Source organism: Phyllopteryx taeniolatus, chromosome 2 (assembly GCF_024500385.1).
Source record: "Phyllopteryx taeniolatus isolate TA_2022b chromosome 2, UOR_Ptae_1.2, whole genome shotgun sequence".
NCBI classification, from domain to species: domain Eukaryota; kingdom Metazoa; phylum Chordata; class Actinopteri; order Syngnathiformes; family Syngnathidae; genus Phyllopteryx; species Phyllopteryx taeniolatus.
The window spans coordinates 22,780,587-22,803,797 of NC_084503.1; the positions used below are offsets into that span (position 1 = coordinate 22,780,587).

The following is a 23,211-nucleotide window of genomic DNA, read 5'->3' on the forward strand; positions in this document are numbered from 1 at the left end:
TGGAGGATGTGGCCATGCTGCAAATTCAACCAGACCAGTTCACTTATACCAGCGACCACTTCAACAACATCATGCAGCTGGCCGAGCAGCTGATGTCAGAGGGCAAGGCCTACATCGACGACACGCTCCCTGAGCAAATGAAGCAGGAGCGGGAGAAACGCGCCGAGTCCAAGTGCAGGAATAACAGTACGTCTTGAACACATATGCACCTTTAGGATGGAGTCTCTCCAGATTGTCCTGGGTCGTCCCCGGGGTCTCCTCCCGGTGGGACGTGCCCGGAACACCTCACCAGGGAGGCTTCCGGGAGGCATCCGAATCAGATGCCCCAGCCACCTCATCTGGCTCCTCTTGATGTGAAGGAGCAACGGCTCTACTCTGAGATCCTCCCGGATGACCGGGGGGGGGTAGAAAACTTGCATGGTATCTTAATTTAAGACTCTAAATTGCACATGGGTGTGAATGTGAGTACGAATGGTTGTCTCTTTGCCCTGTGATTGGCTGGCGACCAGCTCAGGGTGTAACTCTGCTGTCGCCCAGAGTCATCTGAGATAGGCGCCAGTGCATCCGTGACCCAAGTGACAATAAGCGGTTATTATAATAAAAAAAAATAAATTACACTAAACTATACTCCAACTTGTATTAAACAACAAAAATCCAAATGAAAACTAATATTTGACTTTAAAAATACATTTTGAATTTTTCTTATTTATACTGAACAAAAATATAAACGCAACACTTTTGTTTTTGCTCCCATTTTTCGTGAGCTGAACTCAAAGATCTAAAACTTTTTCTACATACACAAAAGGGCATTTCCCTCAAATATTGTTCACAAATCTGTCTAAATCTGTTAATGAGCATTTCTCCTTTGTCGAGAGAATCCATCCAACCTCACAGGTGTGGCATATCAAGATACTGATTAGACAGCATGATTATTGCACAGGTGTGCCTTAGGCTGGCCACAATAAAAGGCCACTCTGAAATGTGCAGTTTTGCGTTATTGTGGGGGTGTGAGGGGGTCAGAAAACCGGTCAGTATCTGGTGTGACCACGATTTGCCTCACGCTGTGCAAAGTTGCTGGATATTGGCAGGAACTGGAACACCCTGTTGTATACGCCGATCCAGAGCATCCCAAACATGCTCAATGGGTGACATGTCCGGGGTGTATGCTGGCCATGCAAGAACTGGGATGTTTTCAGCTTCCAGGAATTGTGTACAGATCCTTGCAACATGGGGCCTTGCATTATCATGCTGCAACATGAGGTGATGGTCGTGGATGAATGGCACAACAATGGGCCTCAAGATCTCGTCATGGTATATCTGTGCATTCAAAATACCATCAATAAAATGCACCTGTGTTCGTTGCCCATAGCATACGCCGGCCCATACCATAACCCGAACGACACCATGGGCCACTCGATCCACAACGGTGTGTAGCGTATACAGGTTAAATAAAAACGTAATTAATTTAGGAGAAAAGAATGAGCTGGAAGCGACGTCTGCGTTACTTCCGGTTTTGCATAATTTAAAATTACAGCATTATAAATTAAGGTAAATTAAAGACTCTAAATTGCCCTTAGGTGTGAATGTGAGTGCGAATGGTTGTTTGTTTCTATGTGCCCTGCGATTGGCTGGCGACCGGTTCAGGGTGTACCCCGCCTCTCGCCCGAAGATGGCTGGGATAGGCTCCAGCAGCCCGCGACCCGTGTGAGGAGAAGCGGTAAAGTAATTGGATGGATGGATAAATTAAGCTATTTTATCTTGTAAAAGGGGCACCACATCACTTTTTAGGTGAATAAAATTCAGGGAAATTGACGAGAAACCTTTTTATCAGTCTCGTAATCTGAAGGTTGCGACACTTTCTGAAATTTTGATAAGAGTTCTAGATGGCCAGAGGTTTCTTTCCTCGAACCCAAACACACACAACAATGCAGGTAGTGAATTTTCTGGAAAATTTAATGATCTAACATGGGGAATCTACAGGGAAGCAATACAGAAAAACACAAAACAAACAAAGTACAGACGAACATTGGCAAAGGAAACTGACTTGTGATGTGAGATTGGTAGTGAGCATGGAGTGTCAATGCGTTTAGCTGCAATTCCTGTTCTTGCTAGTTTAAAACCCAAATATGCACTAATCTGTACTTTTAGTAGATCGCAAGTTAGACTTGCATGTGTTGACCAATTCAGCCTGGTGGGTTGACCTTCAGGGTGTTGGCAAGAGTGCTCACGGGGGATGGTTTACAGGAAAAGGAAGCAAAGAGAAAAAGACTCATTTCAAGTGCAGGTGGGCTGGCGCAGTGGCAATGCTTGCCATGCGGTCGGGAAAACTTGGCCGGCCCCTTTTGACCAAATGGAAGGCAGACCGCGCCTCTAGAATTGCATTTCGTCTTAGTATAATTTGTGGTTAAAACCAGTGGAATAAAATATTAATTATTGGATTTAAGATAACGAGACCATTGTTCCGCTTTGCATTGTCCCGCGCCCATCCTTTTTAATCCCTGTCGCGAATGTTTCAAGTGTTATGTGATTGTTGAGAACACTAATATTTGCAATGTGGCATTTGTGTGGTCTGGAGTGAAACATTTCATCTGATTCAGTTGACAACTGATTCGACCTCAGAAATTCAAGTTTGCAGAAATACAGTCACTAGTGGCGTTCATGTAAAGTTCTTAAAACATTAAAGCCCGGTCAAGGCCGGTAAAGACTGTGGTTAGTGAACTCTCGTTTGCAGTGACGTCCGCCACCTGTGGGTGTCGCGAGTATCCCGTCCACTATCCAGGTCTGGCTGGGAGGTGGCGTGGCACGCAGCAGGGAGGACACGCCTTTGTTGTTGAGGCTCTCCGGGCTGGCTGGTGGTGCAAGTTAATTAATTTTGTGTTCTGGTGCAAAACCAGGTGTCTTTGGTCTCCCCTTTGATGCTCCTGGTGCTGGTAATTCACTTAGCGTCGGCATGCAAAAGCAGATGTCTGTGTCTCACTTTGATGCTCCTGGCTTGTAATTCACTTAGCGTCTGTATGCGAAGTTGAATCTCGCCACTCCGTGGTCGTCTACCTTGGCGGGGAGAGCGTCGGTAGCCCGAGACTGGGGTGCTGGGTGTCATCTTTTAATGGCGTGTCCGCTACAGTTGACATCAGCAAACCGCTCACCCACACAATAACGCAAAACTGCACATTTCAGAGTGTCCTTTTATTGTTGCCAGCCTATGGCACACCTGTTTAATATTCATGCTGTCTAATCAGCTTCTTGATATGCCACACCTGGGAGGTGGGATGGATCGTCTCGACAAAGGAGAAATGCTCAGTAACACAGATTTAGACAGATTTGTGAACAATATTTGAGGGAAATGGCCTTTTGTGTATGTAGAGTACAGCTCACGAAAAATGGGAGGAGAAACAGTGTTGCATTTGTATTTTTGTTCAGTGTAATTACAAATAAATGTATATGTAAAATATATATTATGTAAATATATTTTGTACATTTTTTAAATTTGTATTGAAAAATAAATAAATAAAACAAAAAAGAGCCACTCTTACCGATATATTATGTTTCATTGTCCCCCCCCCCCACTATGAACTATGTAAGTCAGGAATCAATTATACTATTGTGTATTTGACTGTAAATACCTTGTTTAAACAAAAAAAACACTACCCAAAATAAAATATTTAAATTTGAAATTAATTTATGAAAACTAGTTAATTACAAATAAATGTAACTAAAATGGACAGGTTCATATCAATACATTAGAAAACTGTAGTAGAGTTCATTCTATTCCAGAATTGCAAATTACAAAATTGAAACTAATAAATTATACACTTTTAATTCGACACAAGAAAATATTTGTCAGAAGCCCTAGTCCAGCCTCATTTCATATCATTTCAAACATTTTGACAGTTTATGTAAAATTTTGATTTCTCGACGATTGTAAAATGTAGGTTTTCTTTAGCTGTGAGCTAAAATCATCAACATAAAAAAAATCATTTACTCTGTGTAGAGAATCTGAGTTTTTGAATTGATTGACAGAAATTGTTTTCTAATTTATTAATATGCACCTGTATATAAATACATATATTTTTCCAAAATATTGTAATATTTTAACATTTATTGGAAAAAACTAAAGATTAAATATGATTAAATGATTAACAAAATATATACTTTACATTTTAAATAAATTCAATCCCACATAAATGTATTTTAAAAAAAAAAAACGTAATTAAAATTTTTTTTTGTATTTTGTAATTTTTCATTGAAAGAAATTATGAAAAAAAAAAACAGCCATTATGGCCATCAATCCATTTTCTTTCGCTTATTCGAGGTCGAGTCGCAGGGGCAGGAGTTTAAGCAGGTAAGCCCAGGCTTCCCTCTCCCTAGCCGGTTCGTCCAGCTCTTCCGGGGGGGATCCCAAGGCGTTCCCAGGCCAGCCAACAGACTTAGTCTCTTCAGCGTGTCCTGGGTCGTCCCTATGGCCTCCTCCCGGTGGGAATTGCCTGGAATACCTCACCAGGGAGGCATCCTCACCAGATTCCCGAGCCCACCTCATCTGGCTTCTTCTCGATGCGGAGAAGTAGCGGGTCAACTCTGAGCCCCACCCGGATGACCGAGCTTCTCACCTTATCTCGAAGGGAGAGCCTTGACACCCTGCGGAGGAAACTTATTTTGGCCGCTTGTACCCCTGATCTTGTCCTGTCGGTCACGACCCACAGGTCGTCACCATATATAGGAACGTAGATCGACCGGTAAATCGAGAACTTTGCCTTTCAGCTGAGCTCTTCTTCACCATGACCGACCGATACGGAGTATTAATTACTGCAGGCGCTGCACCGATCCGCCACCATTATTAGCCATTATGACCAGAATATTACTATTTTTTTTTCCCAGCCTTGGAGCAGAACATGAAGCTATGGTCGGAGATGAAAGCCGGCACCGAGCGTGGTCAGATGTGCTGCATGAGGGCCAAGATCGACATGAACTCTAACAACGGCTGCATGCGGGACCCAACGCTGTACCGCTGCAAGAGCACCCCTCACCCACGCACGGGAAGCACATACAAGTACTCAAATGAATTAAAAAATTTTTGCCGGTTCATGAGAGCAAATATTTACAACTTGACCACCATGTCTTTTCTAGGGTCTACCCAACGTACGACTTCGCCTGCCCTATCGTGGACAGCCACGAAAATGTGACGCATGCGCTAAGAACCACTGAGTACCACGACCGTGACGAGCAGTACTACTGGTTCATCGATGCACTGCACCTCAGAAAGCCGTACATCTGGGAGTACGCCCGCCTCAACCTTAACAATACGGTGCTGTCCAAGCGCAAGCTGACGTGGTTTGTGGAGGAGGGATATGTCGATGGATGGTGAGGTTGGGCTTGTGTACTAACTTTGCTTTGTACAATGCACAAGTTGATGTCATGGTGACGCTTTCTCAGGGACGACCCCCGCTTCCCTACAGTTAGAGGTGTCCTGAGGAGAGGCATGACAGTGGAGGGCCTGAAACAGTTCATAGCAGCACAGGTATGTTCATCACATAGGGTGCCAATTCTCCTGAAAGGGCTTATTCTTTGGAGATAGGGCCGTGGTGGCATCTTAGGGTATTTGAGAGAGCATGAAAAATGCAAATTGTGACTTTTTCAGCGGCGGGACACACACACACACACACACACACACACACACACACACACACACACACACACACACACACACACACACACACACATATATATATATATATATATATATATATATATATATATATATATATATATATATACATATACACACACACACACACACACACATATACACACACTAAACACATTTCTCTGTTTGCAGGGTGGATCTCGGTCAGTAGTCAACATGGAGTGGGACAAAATCTGGGCCATTAATAAGAAGGTACTGCTTCCCTTCTCATATCATTACACAAAGAATGAGCGAAAACTGGAAATGATACAAGGTGCTTTTAGGTCAGGTTGCCAATCCGGAATAAATGGATGCTCACATGTTGAAGCCTGTTTAGTGATGAGTTCAGTTAAACAACTGGCATGGCTTCATCACTTCATGTCCCTTTCCCCCCATAACTCAATAACAATAGAACCTTCTCCCCTACCATCCAACAAGTCCTACCCACTCGTGTCCCACATTTACCTTTTTTTTTCCATGTGTGTGCTACATGTTGTTTTGCTGGCTGATTTACATATATATCCACTATTAAGTAATAGCCTAATATACAGTTTATATCTTACCCTAATATACAGTGTACATCTTTGTGTGAAATGTTTTTGAGCTGGTGTCATGTTAGGACTGATAGCAGCAGTTAAGACAAAATTCATTACGCATGAAAATAAAAAGTAACAAAGTAAAATTGATGAGACAGGATGATTTAACAAGTTTCTCAATTAACTTAATGAGTGTCATCAGTGGCAATCAGCATGTCAGAGCTGTTAAACTTGTTTCTTTTTCTTCTTATTGAGGTTACCATTTTATTTTGACTTGGTGTTTGCATTTCGCGGCATGCAGAGTTTATATTTCTGTCGAGATGGGGTGCTGTGTGTACATTTAATGAGGAAAAAAATTACTTAAATTATTTTAGCAATTGGCTGCAATATAACAAAAAAGTGAAAAACTTTAAGGGGGTCTGAATACTGTCCGTACCCACTGTATAGTGGAACCTCCAAAAGTCAAATACAATATGTTCTGTGGTGTAATTGTTCTAATTTTGTACCATTAGACAAAGAGGGATTTAATTTGTTCTGTCATGGAATTTTTTCAATGCCATATTGAAGTTGTGGGGCATGTTATGTGAAGCATGATAAAGCTGGGTGGCATAACCATCACATGCTCGTGTACGTGGCCTCGAGCCTTGAGGTTGGAACCTATGAGAGAGGCTATGTGAGACACATTCAGGTACCATCAGGTTATGGGAGTCATATTCAACTTATGTGAACCATAGTAAAGCTTTTTGGCATAACAATTACCCACTCTATAGTCAAAACAATCACTTTGGGAGCGAGTGTAGCATAATAACAGGCTTGTGTAAAACTGTTGCCTCGTGAGCCTTGAGGCTGGAGCATCCCTAATATTAAAATAGAATGGGATCATGAATGCAATGAAAGAAGCTAATGTAAAATATTTGAATGTTCCAGGCTCGAACTGCTAATCATTTTACTAAAACTAAATAAATAAAAAAGAAAGATAAATGATGCCTGATAAGGTGTAATGGAGAGGGAACTATTGATCATACAGTGGGGGAAATTCACTGGTTACAGCAGCAGAAGACTGAAGAGATTTTGAAAATGCATAAACAGAAGCATTATCAAATAAAGCAGATGAGAGAAAAATATGTACAGAAAGTCTCAAGCATTCATTTATAACAGCTACAGAGAATACAGCAAAAGCTGTTTGCAGTGATTCTGTCACTTAGTGGCGTTTTATAGGCATTTTCACAATTAATGTGCTGAGTCCTGTGTTTAGCTTACATGTTATGTTAGGTTTACATGTAATTGACTAGGGGTCAGCAAAATATGGCCTCGGGGCCACATACGGCCTGTTCCTTTCTTTAATCCAGCCAACTAAACATTTACATGGTCAAAATTCCTGTAATATTTGTTGAACTAATTTATCTTTTTTTCCCCCATATAATTTGTTCAATGCAGTTTATTTGATCTTTTATAATTTGTTTACATTTATTTATTGTAAATATTACTAAAATAAACAATTTGACATAGACAACATTTATGTATTTTTTAACTAATTCGTTAATTAACTATTAATATACTTCATAACAAATGAGCATGGTATATTAAAATGAACTATTTTAAATATTTTGTGTACACATTTTAACTTCAGTGGATCAACTGTCTGTTTAAAAAGTGACAAGTTTACCAATGTTGCTTTGAATGACGATGGAACTCAGGGAGGGTTTGATTTTGGAGGTTGCGCTACCTTGTTCCAACTGTACTTGTGTACTTGTGCGCGTATGTGACAGAATCTCCTCACTCTTGTGTGTTTCCAAGCTGCCTGTTAGCTGCGTGAAGGTACTCCTCTCCTCCACGTCCTTACCATCCTCGTCAGCACCCTCCTTACGTCATTCTGCTTCGGGGGAGGGGGGGGCGGGGCTTCATGCTCTTTAAAGAGCTTGGATAGAATGAAGTTGCTAAAATGGATTGTGGACTGAACAAGCACCTGCTTTTTTTTTTTTCTACCTGCATGAAGCCACGATTCACTCATGAAGTCTATGTTCCCCCTCTCATGTCTCTCTTGAAGGATGTTGGATTTAAATTTTTTTTTTACTTTGTTTAACTCTCTTTTAATCATTGTGTCTTTCTGTTAGGTGATTGATCCAGTAGCGCCCAGATACACGGCTCTATCCAGCTCCTATGTGGTTCCAGTATCTGTGCCGGAGGCTACAGAGGAGATGAAAGAAGTGGCCAAACATCCAAAGGTTTGCAGTTGTTCCTCACATACATGTATACACACGCGCACACAGAGTGGCTGAGTCTCTCTCTTCCAAGTAGAATGCTGAGGTGGGCATGAAGCAAGTTTGGTACGGACCCCGAGTTTTGGTGGAAGGAGCGGATGCCGAGACGTTCGCTGAGGGCGAGGTGGTCACCTTCATTAACTGGGGCAACCTCATCATCACCAAAATCAACAAGTATGCACACTAATTAATTGTCTCAACTTGGGAACTGCTGTAAAATACAGTATTTGCTTTTGTAGTAGTCAGTGTGCTACTTAACTGCCAAGTATTGGGTATATATTAGGGCTAATAGGTTTAGTCGGGAAAGTCCTCTGTTTGTACTATTCTTGGGGAAAAATATATATATCGGCAAAAATACTGTGCATACAATAACACGATTGTTAAGATCCAACCTCAACAGCTTTACCAATGCCATGTCTGCTGGCGGGGGCCACAGTTTAAGGGGGGAATGTGCTCATGGCTTTTCTTTCCCCCTGTGCTCAGAGGAGCCGACAGTCAGGTCCTGTCCATGGAGGCACGCCTAGACCTGGACAACAAGGACTACAAGAAGACCACCAAGATCACCTGGCTGACAGAGACTGCAAGCGCCCCCCTGCTGCCTACCGTCTGTGTCAATTACCAGCCCATCATCACCAAAGCGGTCATCACCAAGGACGACAACTTCAAGGACTACATCAACAAAGACAGCAAGGTATGTGCCGGGTTGAGTTATCTGATTCCATGTGGACCTGTTATTGACAAGACTCGGGTGTCTCAGATTGAGGAGAAGATGCTGGGCGACCCCTGTCTCAAGACACTGAAGAAAGGCAACATCATTCAGCTCCAGAGGCGGGGATTCTACATCTGTGACCAGCCCTACGAGCCAGTCAGGTAGGGAGGAAGAGGAGGCCAATTTTAAGATTTTGCTGCAGTAAACCCTCACTATTCATATGGTATGGGACTAAGACCCGACTCAAATTAGGAAAAAAAAAATTCTAATAATAGGCAGTAGACTTTACACCGATCTGATCGGCTTGATCGGTATTGGTTGATAATTAGCATTTTATGCTGATTGGCTTTGTCATAATTCGCCGATCTGATCAATGATGTCATTGATCGATTTATTATGGGGGGTGGACCATTATGCCAATTATTAATAAAATTGAATTTATGGCTATGACTGTGTACTAACCTTACTAAAAGCCGAGGCATTGCAATTGCACAATTTAATATCAATGCTTCAAAGAATACACCAATTTCCAAATGAAAATATATATTTAGTACTGACATGTCAACAATGCACAGATTGGGCTGGGTGATATGGGAGAAAAAATCCTGTCACAATATATTTTTTTCATATTAGTCGAGAGATATACACACACACAGGGTTTGTGCTGCCCCGTTCGCCACCTCGCTAATGGAAACCGGATGTGGTGAAGCGAGCATTGCCCACGTTAGCCACGCTGGTGAATCGTAACTCAAAAGCCCTTCCTGATGAAAGTTAAACTGAGCACACTAATTCTGCCGTCATTAATGCACGAGCGGCTAATCCCACTTTAGTTGCGATGTAGAGCGGCGGCAGCGCTGGCTCGAAGCAGGACGAAACTAGCTAGTCCAATTATACATTACTCGTGCACTCACTGTAGTAGTCTCGCCACGCTGCACTATTTGCATATCTGTTGTTGACCAATACTGGCCACTTGTCCCAGAGTAGCATCTGCACTACTTGCACACTGACAGAGGAGTATCTGCAACATTTGCACAATCAACATTGTCCCAGATTATTGCGCTACTTGTCTCTTTAAACTGCATACACTCCTTGAAGTCTCGGTGCCCTTTGCACAATGGTCATTGCACCGGACTATTGCTATATTAGTCACTCAAACTGCTCTAAGTGTTTGCACAATTGTCAAAAACCGGCATTACCAGTTAACTAGCAAACCTTTATTGCTGAGGGACTTTTTCTCATTGAAAAAAAAATGTAATTAAAGGCAAAGACCACTGTTAGAGGTTTAAAAAGAGAACAAAGAAAAGTTGCAGCCCGGGTTTAGCCTGCCGGCCGTTCAAACCTCTGTTACCCGGGTTCTTTTATTCTGGTTGAGGTGATTCTTCATTGAGTTGGCGGGATGGAAAGTTTAACAATTTATTTGAAAATACAGAGGCAAACAATAAGGTTGGTGAAGGTTTCAGCGCTGGGCTCTCCTGCATGTGGCTCAAAGAGCGTCCGTCCGTACGAAAGAGAGCGCGGAAGCTTTCGTCCGCTTGTCTTGTGGCCAAAGCTGCTTTCTGTCGTGACTTCATGTAGTCTTGGACCAATCCTAGCTTCGCCTCGGGTGCGTTCAGAAACTCAATCCGAGGCTCTCACCGCGCCCCGAGTTTGCGGTACTAAGAGAGAGAGCGTGCGTCATTTTCTATAGCTTTACTAATGAACGTGCTAGCTACTGGCAGGGATACGTCAGTACATCCGACATATTAAATGTCACTTCTGCTCGTATCGTACAGCAAACTCCAACAACGCTCTGAGTTAGCGAAGGTTCCAGGATGCAGAGAGCGCGCCCAGAGTGAATTTCTCAGGGCACCCTGTGTTGATATTTTGTGTGTTTGTTGTGTCTGTGTGACTAAGTGTAATGCAACTATATGTTTAGAAGGAGATTTGGGTGTATATCTGTAATGGGATGTATCAAATAGGCAGTGTTGTGTAAGCGTGCAGCCAATAATTTCTATCACCATCTTGTACTGCTTTTGAAATCTGTAACAATTATCTGACTGATAAAGTTACCCTACTAATATTTACCACCAAAGATTTAGAATATTATCTTCAACTAAAAAGTTAGAATTTGCGAAAATTCTATATAAAGTCCTTAAAATCTTTCTTGATCAAAAAACAAGTGAATCAATTTCACAATTTTACTGTAATTGATAAGAACATTAATCAACATTTAATAGTTTACCATTTCAACTACTTTTATACTCACATCTTGACGTGTCACTCGTATCACACTCCACTTTTTCTCTATACTCGGCTGACACTGAGGGCAATGCTACTGCTACTGGCAAGCTTCATTTTACAATATTACATTTTTACAAGGTATGAAGTTAAATTAAGTCAATATTCTACTGTGGTTGAAGGTTTTTCTTTTTACAGTTCAATAGTAAAATAAAGATTTGTTCTTCATAGCAATTCATCATAACATTTAAGCCTGACCTACAGGAAAGTTATTTGTTGGCAATATCTAATGTTGTTTTTGTCATAGGCAAAATTTGGCAATAATTTATTTCTTGTCTTACTGAAGGTAACAAACCTCTCTCCTGAAAAATCAGATGCTATATCGCAATATTTGTTTAAAAAAAAAAAAAAATAACACACCACAATTTAGAGTATTTTACCAAATTGGTCAGCCCTACTCCTGATTTATGACTAGGTAGTTTTAATTGGGCCCACGCTGTTAAAGCTTATCGGCTTCCCGGTGACGAGGACTGCTTGAGTGTGGCTAAAGGTTTAGCCACATAAGCACACATGATGGAGTGACTAACCGCACACGTGTGGCTAGGAGATTTTTATACTGTTTAGCGCACGCGGCACAAATTGTCGCCGCGCGCAGAATGCTGCGGACATCATCTCGTGATTGGTCCGTTTTAGACACATGCTGTCATGACGTACTCTGCTTCCCCCTGATTCCGCAATACCTCCATCTTTAAAATACAAAACGCCTCCGCCTTCTTGATCGATTTTGCAATATAATTAAACGAATCATCTGGTTATCTAGGTCCATTTGTTCTAGCAGGCACTGTTCCACGGTTGCCATTGTTGTTGGTTTGTTCCTTGTTCTGGAGAGTAAAAATGGCTACCGGAGTTGGCCATAAAATGCAGAGGAAACTCCGCCCTGTGGTGTCCACCCAACACCAGCCATAGCGGCACCCCCGACTTGGAGAACTGCAGCAGATTTTCAAAACAGAGCACGTGGGTTGCGCTCAGGTTTAAATGCAAACTGCGTGCAGGATAACCGTAGTGAGGTCAGCCCGGTCACCGCCAGCGTAAGTATAAAGAAGCCTTTACTGTTGCTTACGTTGACCAGCTAGCCATTTCCCAGCTGATCAGCGTTTAACTTCACTGCGAAAAGCAATCCGGAACGTTCTCTACATCATCTTGAGAAGTTTACCACCCCGCAAGGAGCCTCGCCTGCCGGTCGAATCTTCCGTCATGCTGCTGTTTGCTGCCAAGCTAGCCGGCGCTGAGTTGGAGGCTAACGCTAGCTACTCCTCCTCCACGAACATGATGCCTTAGAAGTAGCAGGGTATATGGGTGTGGCGTCTCAGGGTTTTGCGGGAAGACCACAAAAATAGAGTTGAATGTAACTGTGTTTTTCAGGTAACAGTTAAGTTTATAGAAAAATCTGTGAGTAGGTGAGGGTTTATGATGTTGCAATTTGATGAAGACAATGACTTTCTTTTGTAGTCCTAACAGCTGCAAGGAGAGTCCATGTGTCCTCATCTACATTCCCGACGGTCACGTAAAGGAGATGCCCACTGCCGGGTCCAAAGACAAAGACAAAGACAAGGGCAAGAGCCAGCCACCCGCCAACGCAGTGAGCGTCCATTTTGTTCTATTTGTTCCATTCAACTCTGGGATGTTTTCAAGGCCAAATTTGTTAAATGAGAATGCAATTCAGAAATAAGGAGATTTCGCTAATGACCCCAAACCTTTGAACAGTAGAGTATATCACAAATGACTTAACTTTATTTGGGCACTTACTGTAACTTATGTTAGTCCTTTAAAGACAGTCCTTTAAATGTGTCAAAGGGGACATTTTATAGAAAATATTATTTTCAGTTGCTTGTATACAATGGGTCTCTGGCATGCCTGCCCACCAATCAAGTGTCAAGTTAATCTTTTGTAAGGTCTTTATTTCCTAAAATGCATCTGTGAGAGAGCTTTTCTAAATAACATTATGTAACAGTGGGGTGATTTATCTAATACCACTCCCTCAGTTTCTCGGGCCATGACTTGGCACATAGGATGGGCGAAGACACGCCATTTTTAAGCGACGATCAGACAACACCGATACCCTATCATGTCAATGATGGCTATGCAGCGCTGCAGTTTTGGATTGCTGTTGGCTCATGATGTTGCCATGGTTTGCTTCTGTTACGCGTTTCATACACCAGTGTTCGGTTAAGTTCTCGACGTGGGGTTGTAACTATTTGTGTTTAGTGCTACAAATGAATGAGTGGCAATTCCGATTCAATCGTGATTTTGCTTGAAAAAACGAATCCTGAATCATAATTTTTGCATTTGAATGAAAATGAATCAAAAGTACATATTTCATTCTGACAAGCGCTGCAATGCTTTGTTTACATTCGCATGTGCACATGCACAGTTGTAGCCACAGTTCATGTGCCACACGTGTGTCATGGAGCCGTACTCTCACCCGAGACAAAATGAGGAGCTCTGCCGAACAGGACAGAAAAAAAAGAAAAAAGTGAGGATCTGCGGCGTTGTTCATGGCAGACTGCAACCGTGAGAGATGAATTGGATAACCGCATCGTGACAGATGATTGACGAGCGCTAGCCAGCTACTGCTAACTAGCAGTTTAGGTAACTAGCTGTCTTAGTAGAAGCAGAAGTTGCCAGCCAGCACGGATTTACACTTTTTTACGGTGCTGAGGCCTGCGTAAAACAGACCACGGCCACGATGTGGTAAGGGAAACTGGTTAAAGTGAGCCATTTTAAACGAGAAAGTGTTTTGGCAGCAGTCTTTTCCAAAGGGAAAAGCGTTTCCTAACGTGTGTCAGCGGTCTTCTCTGGTGTTGTGACAAAATCTGCCACCTCCCCAAAAAAACTGCAACCAGGAAGTAACTTTGGATTTTGCATTTGTTGGAGAATCATGTCTTTATTTCCGAATAGTTACAAGGAGTAATGATGTGATTCGCTAGTCACTTGTTACTGTCTTTGCGAATAGCGATTGTGGATTTACACAGCGAGTCTGACCTCTACTGTTTAGCGATGTCTGCTGTATGTGCCACTTGCACAGATCTGCTCCACTTATCCATCCATCCATCCATTTTCTGTACCGCTTATCCTCACTTGGGTTGTGGGCGTGTTGGAGCCCATCCCAGCTATCTTCGGGTGAGAGGTGGGGTACACCCTGAACTGGTTGCCAGCCAGGGCACATATAAACAACCATTTGCGGCTTGGTGATGAAGTGCTGCTTCCGAAAGAGATAATAATACAATTAGTATTCGGGGTCATGGTTAGTATAGTCAGTGGTGGCTGCTTCTTTCCCTTTATTTGCAATCTTGACAAGGGTGTTTGTTAGGCGGGGGACAGGAGACATCTGCTCTGGAAGGAGTCTCAGATTCTCCAGATGTCTAATAACACACACAGTGGCTAGCTTTGTTGGCAGTTGCTTTTTAAAAAAATAGTGACTAGAAGTTTGTAAAAAGATGGCAACACCTAAGCTCTGTCCTTGGTCTTCATGTCATGAAAACCGTACAAGAGAATGCATCAGACAAAACCGCCCCCTTAAAACTGAGTAATTGTGACAAATGGATGTTAAGTGTGCTGCTGTTCCTTAAGAGACTTTTTTTCTAAAGATACATGGAAACTATTTTAAATTGCAGAAAAATGCATGTCTCCTTTTGCCTGTAATCATTCTTGAAAAAAGGCACGCAACCCTTTAAATCTGCTTTTAAAAATGCAACATTGGTCTCCAAATCTTTTAAACTAGTTGACCTTTAATGGCAAGGGCATTCTCTCTGCGAGTGTACCTATTGTTGTGTCCTCACCTCTCTCCTCAGCCATCCCCCGCTCCTGCGAAAGCGACCCCGGCCGGTACCCCTGCGCCCACCTCCTCCGCCTCAGTTCGCGAGCTCTTCTCGAGCATTGTCGCTCAGGGAGAAGCTGTACGCCAGCTGAAAACGGCCAAAGCACCCAAGGAGGAAGTGGACAAGGCAGTGAAGCATCTTCTTACCCTGAAGGTAAAGCTTCCATATACAGTGAATCCTCGCTATTCGTTGGGGTTTGGGACCAAGCCGGACGAGAATAGGAAACATTAACAAATTATCGTGTTTTTTTGCTTTACTTTTTTTAGGCTCAGTTTAAGGAACAGACTGGGTTGGACTACAAGCCGGGTATGTCTTCTCCTGCCTCTGCCCCAGCTCCGGCTTCCCCGTCAGGAGACTGTGCTCCCTGCCCGTACACGCGTGTCTCTCAGCAGGGTGAGCTTGTCAGGAAGCTGAAAGCAGAGCAGGCGCCAAAGGTAACTGACCACAATATTTTTACAATGGAACCGCTAATTAAACAACAAAACTTGTTCTGTCGCAACTGATTGCTATAGCAGCAAACAGTTTTTTTTCTTTCTTTTGGCCATCGCTAAAACGGCGCCTAGTGATGCTTGCTATATGTAGGCCTAAGAAAAATCTTAAACGTTTGCATCCATTTTTCCAGCTTGTCGTAGTGGTATTTGTACTTGATTTACAACCCCAATTCCAAGGAAGTTGGGGTGTTGTGTTAAACATAAATAAAAACAGAATACAATAATTTGCAAATCAAGTTTAACCTATAATTAATTGAATACACTACAAAGACAAGATACTTGATGTTCAAACTGATAAACTTTGTTTTTAGCAAATAATCATTAACTTAGAATTTTATGGCTGCCACACGTTCCAAAAAAGCTGGGACAGGTGGCAAAAAAGACTGAGAAAGTTGAGGAATGCTCATCAAACACCTGTTTGGAACATCCCACAGGTGAACAGGTGGGTGCCATGATTGGGTATAAAAGGAGCTTCCCTGAATTGCTCAGTCATTCACAAGCAAAGATTGGGCGAGGTTCACCTCTTTGTGAACAAGTGCGTGAGAAAATAGTCGAACAGCTTAAAGACAATGTTCCTCAACGTACAATTAGAAGGAATTTAGGGATTTCATCATCTACGGTCCATAATATCATCAAAAGGTTCAGGGAATCTGTAGAAATCCTTGCATGTAAGCGGGAAGGCCGAAAACCAACATTGAATGCCCGTGACCTTCGATCCCTCAGGCGGCACTGCATCAAAAACCGACATCAATGTGTAAAGGATATCACCACATGGGCTCAGAAACACTTCAGAAAACCAATGTCAGTAAATACAGTTCGGCGCTTGGACAGTTTTCAAAAACCGCTCCAACTTGACTACTTAAACATTTCAACAAATTGTTTTTACCTCATCTACAAATTCCTTTTAAAAATCAAACCTCTGCCCACCCCTGCTTCAGAAGCTCACAGAGCTGAAGTTTCACACGATGGTGGTTCAACGTCTTGATTGACTTCATTGGTGGTTGAACTGTTATTGTTTGACTGAGCTAATCACCATTACATACCACACCACTAGGGGCAGTGATACTCCTTGAATGTCTATGTTGTTTTTTTGTGGCGGAGAAGTCACTTGTTGAAGTGTTCGTAAGTAAGGCAGTGGCTAAAGAAAAGCTTGCTTGAAGTTAAACATAACGTGGAGTTATTTAAGCTACAGGGGGGGGGGGGGGTTGCAACCCCTCGCGGTTGCTTTGGCGCTGTCAGGTATGGCGCGAGAAACGGCGATGGAAATTCCGATGGACGACTTAAATGACGATACAGGAATGCGCACTTTGTTTGCTAAACTTGGTTTGTTCCTAAAAGAAGGACATGCTGTACGAGACTTACTCTAACTTCGACCGGATTATAAAAGATGTGAATGTGCCCATGGGGGACTGTATTATTGAGTTTGAACAGCGTTATTCTCTGATGCGCAAACACAACATGGTTACCTGATGCAGTTGTAGCTTTTAAGATGCTGGACACTGCGTGCTTGGATGTGACAGACAGCTGGCTTTAACAGGCATGCAGTGATTTAACTTTTGCCAATATGAAGTCAGCGCTGAAGAGGATATTTGGCGGAAACACGTGTGCAGTGACGGATAGTATTAGCCAGGAAATAGTGTATGTTACAAAGCAGCAACGGCAAAAAGGCAACACCTGACAAAAGACCACTTGACTGAAAACTTCTCAGACCGCTACAAATATGCTTGACAAGTACGAACGGCATTCAAAATGTGCAGTGTGCCAAAGTAATTTTCACTGGGCTAAAGACTGTCCTCCCAAATGTGACTGTGTTAAAAAACTGAAGATAAAATGGAAGTTGATGAATGCATTATTACCCTGTACACTAAAGAATCACCAACAGAAATATTCATGACAGAATGTTTTGGCTCAGCTATAATACACTGCTTGCACGAGAACAGTGTGTGGACAACAATGGCTCGAATGCTGTGTTGGTAAACAAAAGTGCAAAGACTACAGTCCCCTCCAAAAGTATTGGAACGGCAAGGTCAATTCCTTTGTTTTTGTTGCGTACTGAAGACATTTGGGTTTCAGGTCAAATTATGAATATGAGACAAAAGTTCAGAATTCCAGCTTTTATTTCATGGTATTTGCCTCTAGATGTGGGAAACAACTCAGGACAGAGCACCTTTTGTTTGAACCCACCCACTTTTCAAGTGAGCAAAGGTATTGAAACCTTGGACTGATGGATGTTTGTAGTTGCTCAGGTGTTGCCTTTTAGATAGATTGCTTAAACTTTACACCGATCTGATCGGCATCTGCTGATAATTAGCATTTTATGCTGATTGGCTGATCGGCTTTCATGTCTTAATTTGCCAATCTGATCAATGACGTCATCGATCGGGTCCGCAAAAGACATTTACTCTGCGTCACCGTCTCGTATGAATCCAAAAGCTAGTTTATTTTTAGCGTTCTCACGTATAATCTGGCGTAGTACTGTAACTATCTGACGGCCAATAAAATTGTTTTCAATCTTGTCAGTGAAAAAAGACGTCGTCGTTGTGGTACTATTTTCGGTCTCTCCGACAAACAACGCAAGTTATTTGCAGTCAGTGCACAACTGAAGTATGTCATGGGGAACGTCATCTAAATGCTTCAACACAACAAATTTGATCAGGCACCTGAAGAATGTACACGAGGAGCATGCCGCGTTCAAGCAATGCAGCATGGGGGAGGGGAAAGCCAAACGGACGCAAACTCTGGACAACGCCTGTCCATATAGTCTGGACAGTGAGAAAGTTGGAGTAACCATGTCATGAACAGAATTTGTTAATTTAATTGCAATATTTATGTGTGTGTTATTCAGTTGATATCTTTTTCTTTGAAAATCTTCAACGGCTTATCTTTTAGTCCAGGGTTCTTGGTCTCCATCGGCTAGCTTATCGCCACAGCCAGTATTATGCTGAGCGGACTTGGTGCATGAGAGTTACGGTGTTGCAATAAAGTAGGACTTTTGATATTGTCTATTAAAAGAAACTTGCTTTTTCTTTAAGGTCATAGGCTCTTCTTCTGGCTCCTCGGGTGGCCTTTTTAATTTGGAAAAAAGCTCTCCAAAGAAGTTTGTTTTTTACTCATTTTCGCTAGTTTGCTGACTTATTTTTAGTAACATTTCATGTGACCCACATGTGCAGTCATATCTCTTCAGTGAACGTGATAAATTGAATCAGTTTATGAAATGATTTCTTCTTTGAGCTTCGCCGCCGCCGTGAGCGAGTTGGCTGGGAGCGGAAACGGAAGCGTTCTATGCAGTCTTGATGTGTCAATGAGACGCGCAGCTGTTGCGGCAGAGAAGAGCCGGTCAATTTTAAACATAAAACACATTTGACACGCGAAACGAAATACAACGAAAATTATATGAATTGGTCAGTCTTTCTTTGCAGCCCGGTAACAAATGCCTCACAGACCAGTACCGGTCTGCTGACCAGGGGTTGGGGACCACTGATGTATAGCACATTGAGTTACCTTGTATGAAATGGGCTTTATAAATAACTTTGCTTTGCTTATTTCCTGGTAATCAAACAGAATTAAGAGAATTGTCAGGGGTGAAACACTAGCAATGTCTGAGGGTATTGACGATGCCAGTTTCTGTCAACATTGTTTTCTGAACTTTATGCTGGCAGTACTGATCGACCTGTAATCTGTCACCGATAATCATTCTCTGATGGATGCATTTAAGTCTACAAAGTTTGTTGCTGAAAAAAAGACTACGCTTGGATATCAGTTCTATTAAAAGACCTGATCCAACCAAAAGGGTTAAACAGGCACTATGGTCAGACATGAAAGATCATTTGGCACACTAACTAAAAAATACTCCCTTTTTAGTCAGTCTTGTTACCAAAGGCTCTCCATGAAGGACATTGGATAGTGAAATGAACCCACCAACTTATTGTTCATACAGTTTAGCATTCATTGAAAATGCATTGATATAATTATTCCCAATTAAATCTGTAATGTTAGTTTAAATTAGTTATTAAAGCTAACAGAACTACATAAATTGTAGCACTTCAGGCCTTTTCAACTTAGCCTGTTCCACTGTATTTGTATGAGATGTCCACTTTGCATGTATCCTTCCATCCCTACAGTGATTCTAGTCAGTGTTATAGTTGTGTACCTGGCATCTCGTTCCTCATCTGTCCGTCAAGTTCATCCTCAAACCGTCACTTGTCTCATTTTTGGCCGCTCATTCTCTCACTGAGTCATGTTGTCCTCCTAACCACCGTCCCTCCAGTCATCACTTGCACGGATTTCATGTTCAATTGTCCCACCGCTACAAGCTAATGTGTTGATGGTACCAGGCCCTGATCGACGCGGCGGTCAAGCAGCTTCTGGCACTCAAGGCGGAGTTTAAAAAGTTGACGGGTCACGATTACAAACCCGGGATGGCCCTGGCTACAGCTTCCCCTGCGCCTTCATTTGCGAATCCTCCTTCGACTTCTTCTTCCTCCTCCCGCTCCTCCTCCTCCTCTTCTGCTTCGTCCGGCTTGTATGAGCGTGTTGCACAGCAGGGAGAGCTTGTGAGGAATCTTAAGTCTCAAAAAGCCCCCAAGGTATACACACACTTTAAAATGAGAGTTTTAAAACTGAACATAAATGTATTTCAACATGCACTGATGGGTTCCAAACATAAATTTGGATTTTAAACCATAAATGAGAGCTTTAAGCAGATCAGGGTTTCAAGGAAGAGTTGGGGTTTTAAGCCTGGGTTGGGTTTAAAACAAGGGTTGGGGTTTAAAATAAGGGTTCAGATTCAGGGTTTCAAATTTTGGTTTTCAGACAGGGTCAAGAGTTTCAAACAAGGGTAAGGGTTTCTACTTAAGTTTTCAATTCTGGCTTTCAGTTACAAGCGAAGGTGAGGTTTTTGAGATTTGGTTTTTAAGCCTTACTTAAGTTTCAAACAAGGGTTAGGGTTTCAAGTCTGGATTTATGTTTTAAATTAGTTTTCCAGGCCAAAATTAGGGTTTCAAATAAAGGTTTTAAGACAGGGTTAGGGTTCAAGCCAGAGTTAGGGCTTCAAATTAAAATTTCAAACGAAGGTTAGGGTTTGGAAGTTGGATTTCAAGCCAGGGTTAGGATTTCAAACCACCTTCTACTCAACAGTCACTTGATTAGGTAAAATTTTCGTTCTCCATTAGGACCAAGTGGATGCTGAGGTCAAGCAGCTGCTCGCCCTGAAGGCCGAGTACAAGCAGGTCACTGGTGAGGAGTACAAACCAGGAGCAGTGCCCTCCCAGAAAGCCTCCATTCCCATCCAGAAAGCCTCAGCCCCGGTTCAGAGCGACGCTGCCTCTGTCACTGGCCTCTTTGAGAAGGTGGCTCAGCAGGGACATGTGGTGAGGAAGCTGAAGGCCGAAAAGGCCCCCAAGGTGAGACCCGCCAACCCAAGTGTGGATGGTGGTTACTGATAATGCAGACCGTAATCCATCGTCTATTTGCGGTTAATTTTGGGGGGAATTTACCTATTTGCGTTTTTTAAACTTTTTTTTTTTTTTTTTTTAACCCATCTGTCATTCATTGGAAAAATTCCTCTATTTGCAGTTCTCGGCATAATTTGTACCACCCTAAAATGCCACAAGATGGTGCCAAAGCCCAGCTAATAGGAAAGTAGTAACTGGTATCAAAAAGTTGAAATGATACATTCAAACTCAAATAATCTGCAAGCATTTATTTTTAAGGATGTCAAATTAGTTAAACTAATAATGTTTTGGGATCAGAGTTTGTATTATTTACAATTTAAACTATTAATATCCATCCATCCGTTTTCTGTACCGCTAATCCTCATTAAGGTCAGGTGTGCCGGAGCCGATCCCAGCTCACTTTGGGCGAGAGACGTGGTTCACCCTGGACTGGTCACCAGTCAATTGCAGCGCACATATAGAGAAAACGACAATTGATGTTCAAATTGAGACCTAAGGATAATTTAGAGTTTTCAATTAATCTAACATGCATGTTTGTTTTTTTTTATGTGGGAGGAAGCCGGAGTACCCGGAGAAAACCCACGCAGGCACGTGAAGAACATGCGAACTCCATGCTGGAAGCTAGATCCCGGATTCCAACCGTGAGGCGGATGTGTTAATACCACCAACTATTAATATCGGCAATTATAAACATTTTTGGGAGTTGCGTCAATTACTTATTCGCAGCAGGGCCCCGTCTCCACCATCTTTCAATGGGATCCATTTTGTGAAGGAGGCCACACAATACAGATGTCGTCTATTTCAGGATCAGGTGGACGAAGCTGTGAAGACACTGCTGGACCTGAAGAACAAATACAAGACGCTCACTGGGCAGGATTACAAACCGGTGGCGGCAGCTGGTGGGGAGGACAAGAACCGCAAGGAGAGGGAGAACAAATCCGAGAAGCAAGGAGGAGGAGGTGCAGCAGGAGGAGCCAAGAAAGGGAAAGGAGACAAAGCAAGTCATGGCAAGGATCCCTCCGGAGGAGCAGGAGGTGCAGGAGACGGTCAAGGACCCAAGAAGCAAACACGGTGAGAGTTGCTAGCTTGTAGCGTATTACTATCTATCACAGGGGTGGGCAAAGTATTACCCGCTCAATTCTTTAATCTGGCCCACCGAGCATTTACATTTCAAGAGTCCTGTAATATTGGTAAGTTAAAATGTTTTCATTTTTGTATTTTGACTCTGGCCGGACACTTCCGAAAGCCATTTTCAACACACTGGAGGGAGGCCGGTTGAGCAATTGTTTAATACCTCTTCAGATTTAAATCTGCCTTCATCCTTTTCAGTTTGGGCTTAGAAGCTAAGAAAGAGGAGAACCTGGCAGACTGGTACTCTCAGGTAGATTAAAATACACTCAATGACCACAATGTTAGGTACGCCTGCACATTCTTATGGCGTACAACGTCCTTTTCTAATTACTGGTTGACCACTTATACCTGCATGTTTTTCCCATGCAGGTGATCACCAAGGCGGAGATGATTGAGTACTATGACGTGAGCGGCTGCTATGTGCTGCGCCCGTGGTCCTTCGCCATCTGGGAGGCCATCAAGGACTTCTTTGACCGTGAGATCAAGAAGCTGGGCGTGGAGAACTGCTACTTCCCTATGTTTGTCTCCCAGGCCGCCCTGGAAAGAGAGAAGTCGCACATTGCAGACTTTGCTCCAGAGGTAATCTGGAACTAAAATACAATCATAAGATTATACATCACTAAAAACTCATTATTATTATTATTATTATTATAATTATAATTATAAATGAATTGCCTTGTTTTCCAGGTTGCCTGGGTAACACGCTCAGGGAAGACCGAGCTGGCAGAACCCATCGCTGTACGACCCACCAGTGAGACGGGTCAGACCTCTTAGATCTTTAAACTTTAATAATGCAAATTTTTATGTACTCTCGTCAACATGTAAACACCGATTTAGCTCACTTTTTGGCCAGAG

General features: G+C 42.6%; 1 protein-coding gene across 3 annotated transcripts in view; it reads left to right on the forward strand.

Moving 5' to 3' along the window:
- eprs1 (glutamyl-prolyl-tRNA synthetase 1) overlaps positions 1-23,211 on the forward strand; it is a 43,670-nt gene that overhangs the window by 11,336 nt on the left and 9,123 nt on the right. For 2 of the 3 annotated variants that reach the window (XM_061765370.1, XM_061765373.1), the window contains 18 exons: positions 1-186; positions 4,876-5,047; positions 5,125-5,358; positions 5,431-5,515; positions 5,834-5,893; positions 8,331-8,441; positions 8,515-8,651; positions 8,961-9,168; positions 9,235-9,347; positions 12,913-13,042; positions 15,255-15,434; positions 15,548-15,715; positions 20,107-20,358; positions 20,944-21,174; positions 22,031-22,296; positions 22,555-22,606; positions 22,726-22,935; positions 23,044-23,116. The exon at positions 1-186 is cut by the window's left edge and continues 7 nt beyond it. In XM_061765370.1, the coding sequence (XP_061621354.1) occupies positions 1-186; positions 4,876-5,047; positions 5,125-5,358; positions 5,431-5,515; positions 5,834-5,893; positions 8,331-8,441; positions 8,515-8,651; positions 8,961-9,168; positions 9,235-9,347; positions 12,913-13,042; positions 15,255-15,434; positions 15,548-15,715; positions 20,107-20,358; positions 20,944-21,174; positions 22,031-22,296; positions 22,555-22,606; positions 22,726-22,935; positions 23,044-23,116 (2,868 nt within the window). The remainder of the gene's footprint in view (positions 187-4,875; positions 5,048-5,124; positions 5,359-5,430; positions 5,516-5,833; positions 5,894-8,330; positions 8,442-8,514; positions 8,652-8,960; positions 9,169-9,234; positions 9,348-12,912; positions 13,043-15,254; positions 15,435-15,547; positions 15,716-20,106; positions 20,359-20,943; positions 21,175-22,030; positions 22,297-22,554; positions 22,607-22,725; positions 22,936-23,043; positions 23,117-23,211) is intronic. The other variant, XM_061765372.1, reaches the window with a different exon arrangement.